The 9,927-nt window shown below is 41.0% G+C and overlaps 1 protein-coding gene across 8 annotated transcripts in view; it reads left to right on the forward strand.

Annotated features, from left to right (window-relative positions):
• Window positions 1-9,927, forward strand: part of LOC101860885 (phosphatidylinositol 3,4,5-trisphosphate 5-phosphatase 2A) — a 104,826-nt gene that overhangs the window by 71,537 nt on the left and 23,362 nt on the right. For all 8 annotated transcript variants that reach the window (XM_005096045.3, XM_005096047.3, XM_035969145.1 and 5 more), the window contains 6 exons: window positions 5,345-5,518; window positions 6,124-6,187; window positions 6,915-7,062; window positions 7,905-8,013; window positions 8,345-8,509; window positions 9,634-9,736. In XM_005096045.3, the coding sequence (XP_005096102.1) occupies window positions 5,345-5,518; window positions 6,124-6,187; window positions 6,915-7,062; window positions 7,905-8,013; window positions 8,345-8,509; window positions 9,634-9,736 (763 nt within the window). The remainder of the gene's footprint in view (window positions 1-5,344; window positions 5,519-6,123; window positions 6,188-6,914; window positions 7,063-7,904; window positions 8,014-8,344; window positions 8,510-9,633; window positions 9,737-9,927) is intronic.

Genomic DNA, 9,927 nt, shown 5'->3' on the forward strand with positions numbered 1-9,927 from the left:
TTGGTGGTGGGTGGTTGGCGGGTGCTCTGGTGTGGTTTGCTTCTTCTTTCCTATCAAACATCTATCATCCTTATCTCCCCTTCTTCTTTTTTTATGTTTGTTACTCTCTTGTAACACCTCTAATCTTCTGGCGCTCATATGACCTTATGCAGTTGCGAGCGCCGTAAAACCTCTACTAAAACAAAACAAACAAACAAACTGAGGAGAGATGACAGGAGTACCGAGTACTGGGATGTACTCTGATGGAGTAGGGTGGAATTTATCTTTATGATGGGTTTGTTGTTTTTGATTTTTTATTTATTTTTCATGTCTGCATTAATTGCTCTTTCTTGAAAGTCTGGCTCTTAGCATGTCTCTATTTTTCTCTCTGTTGACATCTCTGATTGGACTGCTATTTCTTTTGCTTTTGAATGCATGGGAAGTGATGTGGATTGGACCATGTTGTGAAAGTGATTCAATTCCCTGTTAGAATATGTCAAAGAATGGTTTTGTATCCAAGTCTCAATGGCAGAGATGAAAGTGCCTGAAATCACGAGTGTGTTTGGTTATGCTGTCTGCATTATCATTTTGTTCCCTCTCTGAGTTGTTTCGCCCCCGAGTCTATTGATTGATAGAACAGTAGAAGTAGTGGACTTGTTTGATTTGTAATTTACTGACATTCAAGCTGGTAATACAATAAAATATATATATGTGGCACAACGTGGTGGGAATCAGGCGCTCGTCAATTTTTATGCATATGGGGTTATTGGTATTATCTTAAAGCCTGTTCATTTGCCTTGCTTTTGGTGAAAAAAAATAATACCCATCTATGTTGAATAGAAGTCGAGATATTTGCAAATTAAGGGGGTGAGGTTGCCTGGTTTCAATGATTTAATTTCTGAGAGAATGGTTGTCCAAGTTTGGTTACTCGAATAGCTAAAGAGTCCTTGAAAATTGAAAAATTACATAATTTGAGCCTTAAATCAAAAGTTTTTCAGTAATATTCACTAGGATATGTGTTTTTAGATGAACATAAAAGAGGTTGAGCCTAAAAACAAAAACTTGATAAAAATGGCCACAAACTGACAGAAAAATGCCTGTTTCTCCGATTTAGTTATTTTGACGAGCACCTGATTTCACCATGCTGCCTCACATATTTGTTGATCACGGTGTTTTGTTTGTTCACACCTTGGGGCAAGTAAACGTCTTCTAGCCCGATGACATCTTTTTTAATGTTCATTTGACAACAATTTCAGAGGACAGCCAATCGTATAAGTGGGTGGTTGGCGGATGCTCTAGTGTGGTTTGGTTCTTCTTTCCTATCAAACATCTATCATCATCTCCCCTCCTTCCTTTTTGTGTTTGTTACTCCTTTGTAACACCTCCAATCTTCCTCACTTATATGACCTCATTGTGTTGCAAGTGCCGTAAAACTCTTACGAAAAAAATAAGTTATATAAAGCTTCAGGAACTTAGCTAGAAATGCTGAAACCAAAAGAAAAGCCCATAAGCTACACACATCCTCAAGTGGAAATGAAGCTTTGAAATGCTCAAAATGAGGCAGACTCCTCCAAGCCGGGATTGATCTCATTGGTCATTGTAGAAGCGGCATATCATCATATGTGAGGCAGCGTGGTGAAATCAAGCACTCGTCAAAATTATGAAATCTATGATATCTGCATTATCCTCTTGTTTGATAATTCTTTATCTGATTTTTGTTTTTTCGCTCAACACATTTTATGTTCATTTTAAAACAAAATTCTGTGAGGATTTTACTGAAGAACATTGATTATAGGCACAACAAATGGAATTTTTCAGTTTCTGAAGACTCTCAAGCTTTGGAAATCACTAAAATTTGGCAGCCATTTTCTCACTAATTTTACCTCCGAAACCAGGTGACCCCGACCTCCTTCAATCGCAAATATCTCAACTGCTTTTCAAAATAGGCATGTATTTTTTTCATCAAAAGATGGTCAAATAAACAAGTTTTAAGATGATACAAATAACTTCATATGCTCCAAAATTGACGAGTGCCTGATTCCACCATGCACTGACACATATTTGTCTTTTCTTTTGGTTTGTTTTAGAGATATTCTTCTCCACAGATGCTTTGGTGATTGTTAGACATTGATGGACAAATTTTTACAAATTTTATTATTATGACTGGATGCAAATTGAATGATGTTGTCATGTATTAATTCGAAATGCATTTTTTAAAAATCAGTAAGCGAGGGAATTGGGGATGCATGTGTGGTCACTGTTCTCCTGACCAGTCTGTCTCTCGTCTTGCTGCAGCTCGGTTCCTACATTGACTTCATGGCAGCCAAACTGGAGACATGTCGCACCCAGATTCTGGCTCTGGAGAAGAAGGTGAGTACACAGCCACTGCACACGAACCCCAGATTTCTGAGCCGCTGACAGGTTCTGACGAAAAGTTTTTGGGGCCATTCTAAATAATTTGTTTGATATAATACTGATATGTGAAGAAGAGGCGGATGGTTGGCGGGTGCTCTGGTGTGGTTTGCTTCTTCTTTCCTATTAAAAACATCTATCTTCCTTATCTTCCCTCCTTCTTTTTTGTGTTCGTTACTCTCTTGTAACACCTCTAATCTTAGGCACTTATATGACCTTATTGTGTTGCAAGTGCCGTAAAACTCTTACTGAATCTAAAGAAAACAAAAGGAGCTGAAAGTCCTGCTTACTCTTGGTGCCTGAGTTTGTCCCTTTCTACTAGGTGAGTGGTTGACAGATACACTCGGCTATGCTGCATTACCCTTCTTTTTATCTTACTGCTTCATTCCTGATTTGCTTCCTGGTGCTAAAACTATCCTCATTCTTTTAACGCTTTGCCATCACCAAGCTCATACAGTAAAAAAAACTCTTGCCATTTAAAGAAAGGGCATTTTGGGGCAATTCCAAAGAAACTGGGTGGTAAACATCGCCGATCGGCGAGATGTGACGGCAAAGTGTTAACAGTACCATGAAATCTTTTCTCAGATTTGTTTGCTAACCTATCATTGTTGTAGGATGCAGGGCAATCATAAGAAGAAGTTGTTGTTTTTTCTTTCTGGAATTATCTTGCGGTCTGAAAACTTTCCCTCTGTGCCTTGAATTGTCTCCAATAGTTCTGTGTATTGAAGCACTCCTGTGTGCCCCTGTTTGCTGCATGACTACAGTCAACAAAGTGGGCATGATTCTGATTCTGTGCACGGTTGCATGATGATAGTATTTAAACCAGCTGTCAGTCTAAATAACAGACTGGAAATGTGGCCAACCCCACTGACACTACAAGAGAAGCTATACGAGCCGACAGATGAACTATGCAGGACGGCCCAATTTAAGACAGATACCAGACTTAACGTGTGATGTGATCAAGAAAAAGGAAAAAAATCTATCTAAATAATTACAGGGCTATTTCAGGACCATGAGCTCGTAGTCCATTCTGCAAAAAATGCCTCTGGTTTTAGAGGTATAAAATCAGCTGTGGTATTGAGTGCTCGTGATCGTGGGTGGTTGGCGGGTGCTCCGGTGTTGTTTGCTTCTTGCTTCTCTTTCCTATCAAACATCTATCGTCCTTATCTCCCCTTCTTCTTTTTTTATGTTTGTTACTCTCTTGTAACTCCTCTAATCTTCTGACGCTCATATGACCGTATGTAGTAGCGAGCGCCGTAAAACCTCTACTAAAACTAAAACTAACACATTGGCCCGTGACGCGTACTCTCGTTTCTCGAAGAACTCTGAGCATCTTGTTGGTCCTTTTTGTTAGCAATCATACGTGTTAATTTGTTGACTTTGCCGTTTTGGTGTTAGTTTTGTCATCTCACCAGTTCTTTCCTTTTGTTTGTACGTTTTATTCAGACTTTTGTTCATTTGCAACCGGTATTTTGCTTTCGTCATCCGCTGATCTCTGTCTGTCATGGAAAACGGGAACCGTTCATATTTGATATAAGTTGGCCTGTGCTATGTCAGTAACATTAAAGTTATGTCATAAACTTGGGCTTTGTCGTTTAACATGTCATAGTCTTGTGCCTTGTCGTTTGACGTCAAACCTTATTTGGTCGCTTTTAAGGACAAGCGGGCCAACCCAGATTTCGGGGGTTTCGAGAAATCTTGACCTACACCAAAAGTGGGCATTGCCCTACCTATAGGAGAAGTTTGGTTTCATTGGTGTGTATCTATTTGTTTGGTTACAGAAAAAAACCCTCCTTGTCTTTTAAAGAAAGTGAACAAGGAGCAAAAAAATTTACCGTCGATTTTCTCAAAACAGCATTTTTCGGGATAGCCCCCCTTGTGCTTAAAAGCGACCTTTTCTGTGTTATGTTATTTGAAGTTAAGTCAGTGTCCTGTGCTACATCATTTTAAGTCAAGTCATTGTCCGGTATCACAAATGTTTTTCATTTAAAGCCAAGCCATATTTCTGTATTTATGTCATTTATTTAAACTCAAGTCGTTGTCTTGCGCTGTGTCCTTTGAAGTCAAGTCATTACTCCCAAGTCATTGTCCTACTGTGCTATAATATCGTATTAAAGCCAAGGCATAGCTCTGTGTTGTGTTATTTAAAGTCAAGTCAGTGTCCTGTGCTTTTTCGTTGAAAGCCGAGGTCTAACCCTGTGCTTTTTCGCTTAAAGAGTATTCCGTTCAAAGCCAAGTCCTAAGTCTGTGTTGTCTTTAAAGTCAAGTTATTTCTCTGTGCTATTTCGTTTAAAGCCGAGTCCTAATTCTGTGTTGTCTTTAAAGTCAAGTCATTGCTCTGTGCTTTTTCGTTTAAAGAGTATCTCGTTGAAAGCCAATTCCTAATTCTGCTACTGTTTCGCCTAAAGACTATTCCGTTTAAAGCCAAGTCCCAACTCTGTGCGAGATCATTTAAAGTCGAGTCATTGTCCTGTCCTATGCGTCCTGTGATATGACGTATAGAGTCCTATGCTGTGTCTTTTAAAACCAAATCCTAAATGTGTGCCATGTCACCATGTTGGTGGTTGGCGGGTGCTCTGGTATGGTCTGCTTCTTCTTTCCTATCAAACATCTATAGTTCTTATCTCCCCTTCTTCCATTTTTATGTTTGTTACTCTCTTGTAACACCTCTTATCTTCTAGAGCTCATATTATGACCTTATGCAGTTGCAAGCGCCGTAAAACCTCTACGAATACTAAAAATTGTCTTCTTTGTGAAAAAACCCCCACTCTTGTAACACCTCTTATTATCTGGCGTTCATATGACCTTATGCAGTTATGAGTGCCGTAAACCTCTTACTAAAACCAAACCGAACTCTGTGCCATGTCACCATGTCTTATAAATATGACCTTATTGTGTTGCAAGTGCCGTAAAACTCTTACTAAAACTAACCACCTTGTCTGTGTTGGTCCAGGTCTAACGGTCGCGCCGGGGCCCGCGTGGTACACACCAGGATGTCTGCCGTGTTCTTCCACCGGGGGATCACTCGGCTCAGGGCGGAGGAGCTGCTGCTTCAGGCTGAGGAGGACGGGAGTTTTCTGGTCAGGGATAGCGAGTCGGTCACGGGAGCCTATGTGCTGTGTCTGCTGTGAGTTCTGTCTGTCTGCCTGTCTGTCTGTCTGTCTGTCTGTCTGTCTGTCACACACACGCACACACATACACACATACACGCGTACACACACACATACGCACACACACGCACACACGCACTCACACACACACAAGCGCGCTGTCTGTCGTTAGTGCATGACGACTGTCCAGTCCTCTCCACACGGTTTGACCAACCGTTACCTGTTGCACCCCCTGGTGCCACTGACTGAAGAAGTGTCTTTAGGCCATTCCTAAAGCGGGAATGCACAATAGAATTGTGAATGGGCTTATCCAACAATTTCATGCTCATATTTGTGCCTGAACTGCAGCAGGGAACTGCTGCTTTTTCTTTCCTAATCCTTACTATCGTCATTTTCCTCTACTTCTTTTGTATGTTTGTCACACTCTTGTGACCCGCTATTTCCGGGGTGCCTTGATAGTCGAAGCAGACTTTGTGCTGTTGAAGCTAGAGAGGTGAGCAGAGTAAGCCCGATTCCCTGTAAAGACTTCTCTGCTGACATCCACCCCTTGGCGCTCATGTGACCTTATTATGCACTTACAAGCACAGTAAAACCTCTGCTAAAACAACATTCCCTTTTGCAGACATCAGCACAGAGTTCACCAGTATCGGATTCTGCCAGACAAAGATGGCCGCATTTCTGTACAGGTGAGTGTTGTGTAGGGCAAAAGTAGACTATTGAATTTGTTCACTTTGTCTTTGTTCACTTTGAATTTGTTCACTTTGTCCACTTTGAATTTGTTCACTTTGTCCACTTTGAATTTGTTCACTTTGTCTTTTCTGTTGCTTTTGTCTGTTTTTCCTTTGTACAGGTAGTTGTGGGTGGTTGGCAGGTGCTCTGGTGTGGTTTGCTGCTCCTTCTTTCCTATCAAACATCTATCGTCCTTTTCTCTCCTCCTTCTTTTTTGTGTTTGTTACTCTCTTGTAACAACTCTATTCTCCGGCACTTATATGACCTTATTGTGTTGCAAGTGCCATAAAACGCTTACTAAAACTAAAGAAAGACTATTTGTTCACATCTTGTCTTTTCTGGTGCTCTTGACTGTTTTTTTCTTTTTACAGGTAGGTGAAGCTTGCTTCTGAAAGTTACAACTTCTTTTTTTACCTTCTGTTGTTCCTCATTATCTGTCTAAGACGGTGGGTGGTTGGCGGGTGCTCTGATGTGGTTTGCTCCTTCTTTCCTATTAAACCTCTATCGTCCTTATCTCTCCTCCTTTTTTAAAATTGTGTTTGTTACTCTCTTGTAACTCCTCTAATCTTCGGCACTTATATATATATATAACCTTATTGTGTTGCAAGTGCCGTAAAACGCTTACTAAAACTAAAACTGTCACAATCCCTCAATCCCGATTACCTTCCCCCCCCTCCCCCCCAGTCTGAGGGCGACATGCAGCCCCCGAGCTACACAGACCTGCCCAGTCTGGTCACGTCGTACATCAACAAGGGAGAGAAGAACGGCCTGGTGTGCGCGCTAAGGAAAGCCGTCAGCCCCGAGGGCTCGGAGGTGGCTGAGGCAGACTCAGGTACTGAGACTGTTGAGCCGTAATTAATTGATTAACTGGACAGGAGTGGGATATTGAAGTGTTGTTCTATCTTATGTGATCCTCGTCATCATCATTATCATCATTGTTGCTGTGGGTGGTTGGCGGGTGCTGTGGTTTGGTTTGCCCCTTCTTTCCTATCAAACATCTATCGTCCTTATCTCCCCTGCTTCTTTTTTGTGTTTGTTGCTCTCTTGTAACACCTCTAATCTTCGGCACTTATGTGACCTTATTGTGTTGCAAGTGTCGTAAAACTTCTACTAAAACAAATAACTACATCATTGTTGCTGTCATCATCTTCAGCATCGTTGCTTTCAGCAGCATTATTGTCTTCGTCTTTGTCATCATTCACTTTTGTCATCACCTTTGACAAAGACTTTATCACCCATGGTCATCATCATTATTGGAGAAAAAGTAGAGTAAGGAAGAAGAGTCTTGAGTAAATCATCATCATCATCGTCATCATCATCACTGATACACATCTTTTTTGCGCCTTCCTGTAGTGGATCAGACTGTTTTGTATTGTGGGTGGTGGTGGGTGCTCTGGTGTGGATAGCTCCTTCTTTCCTATCAAACATATATCGTCCTTATCTCCCCTTCTCGACTGGATCGCTAACAACAATATCTCCTCATCTTCTTTTTTGTGTATGTTACTCTCTTGCAACTCCTCTAATCTTCTGGCGCTCATATGACCTTATGCAGTTGCCAGCGCTGTAAAACCTCTACTAAAGCTAAGTTGCAAGCCCTGTAAAATTTCTACCAAACTGAAACTGAAAGTGGGTTGTATAACAAATTTTACAATCATAAATTTTTTGCAATTCCAGAGGATGACGACTTCGATGATGTCAAGCAGGCGGTGGATGATAAGAGCGGAGCTCCCAAGACCTTCAAGTTTGGTCTGCTCAACAACTTTGCCAGGCTGGACTTGTCCAGGTGGGTGTGGCAGTGGGCTCGGGGGTCTTTTGGATAAGATAAGATAAGGTAAGATAGATAAGGTAACATAACATAAAACGTAAGATAACATAAGATAAGATAACATAAGATAACATAACATAAGATAAAATAACATAAGATCAGATACGATAAGATAACATAAGATAAGATAAGATGATATAAGATAACATGAAATAAGATAACATAAGATAATACTTTATTATCATGATAAAGTATTATCTTCTGTTATTTATCCCAGAGGGAAATTTTTCTTGGCTGTACAGGACCGTAAAAACACATGCAGGTATACTAAAGTGATGTTGTTCCACAGCTGTGACGGAGAGTTTGTGGACGCCATGAAGGCGTACGTCGACCAAGGTCTGGAGAAGGACGCAGGGATGGCGTCTGCCGCAGCGACTGGTGCGGGGGGTGGGGCCAGCTGTCCCATGCCGGAGTTTCAGAAACTGGTGGCTGTGGCTGGGAAAGGCTTGCAGAGGTGAGAGAGCGCCCATATGACCTTATGCAGTTGCGAGTGCTGTAAACCCCTCTACTATAATTTAAAATTTAAAAAAAAGTAGAGGTGAGAGATGTTTTGTGCTACAGAGGTGAGAGAAAACTGCAAAAAAATTACATTTTCCGAAAAGTGACAATTATTGTGAAAATTCACTATACTGACCCATCCTCATATTTTCAAAGGCAATTTACAAGGAGAATAAAGACTTTCTCAATTGTCTCCGTGCTATTTTTAGACAAAAAAACTGGTTGATCTTAAAAAATCAGCCAACATTGCAATACGCATAACCTAACCCAAAATCTGCAAAATCAAGGGTCGCTCCTCCCCTTAAGGTTCCCCACTTAGTTGCTCTGGTTCTACTCCTGCCTTGCTTGCCTTCTATTTTTTCCAGTTTGAGCCAGATGTTCTAGGCCATTGTGGCATTTAATCAATCTGTACTCCTTCTTGTTTTGATAATGAAGCTCACAGGTGGATGGTTGGCGGGTGCTCTGTTGTGCTTTTTTTCTTCTGTCCTAGTATGGGATAGAGGGTTAGATAACCGCAGTCTATTATTATTGAAGGTTATTAATAGTATTATTGTTCATGATTATCATTATTATTATTATTATTATTCTTTCCTGTCAAGCATCTATTGTTGTTATCTCTCCTCCTTCTTTTTTCGTTGTATGCTGCTCTCTAGCTACACCTCTGATATCATCAGTATGACCTAACTGTGGTTACAAGGTGCCGTAAAAACAGCTAAGTGGGTGGTTGGCGGGTGCTCTGGTGTGGTTTGCTCCTTCTTTCCTATGAAACATCTATCGTCCTTATCTCCCCTACTTCTTTTTTATGTTTGTTACTCTCTTGTGACACCTCTAATCTTCTGGCATTTATTTGACCTTATTGTGTTGCAAGTGCGGTAAAACTCTTACTAAAACTATCTCTCCTTCTTTTTTCTTTGTATGTTGCTCACTAGTAACACCTCTGATATCATCAGTGACATATCTTTCTTTGAATATATTTCCTAGTGCAAACAGGGATTTTCCGTTCATCTCCATGACCTAATTGTGGTTGCAAGGTGCCGTAAAAAGAGCTATTAATAAACTGGCTATTTGTGTCTTTGACAGGGAGCTGGACGTGTTCCTCCTGAAGCTGTCCATGTGCCAGGACATGTTGTCCCAGGAGGACGACGACAAGCGACGGACACTGACCTCTAACCCCTTGGACAGGGTGAGCTCCCATGATACACTTATTATTTCCCTTGTCTTGTGTCATCTTTCGTAGATTGAGGTCTCAGCACGCACGACTTTCCTCGCCACTGAATAGACTTCTACTTTCCTTCCTAGCCTGGATAGACTGTTACTTTCCTATTTCTTTCACATGTGTGGTTTTTCCTTCTTTTTTTGATTAAGCATCCCCCC

Source organism: Aplysia californica, unplaced genomic scaffold, assembly GCF_000002075.1.
Source record: "Aplysia californica isolate F4 #8 unplaced genomic scaffold, AplCal3.0 scaffold00120, whole genome shotgun sequence".
NCBI lineage: Eukaryota > Metazoa > Mollusca > Gastropoda > Aplysiida > Aplysiidae > Aplysia > Aplysia californica.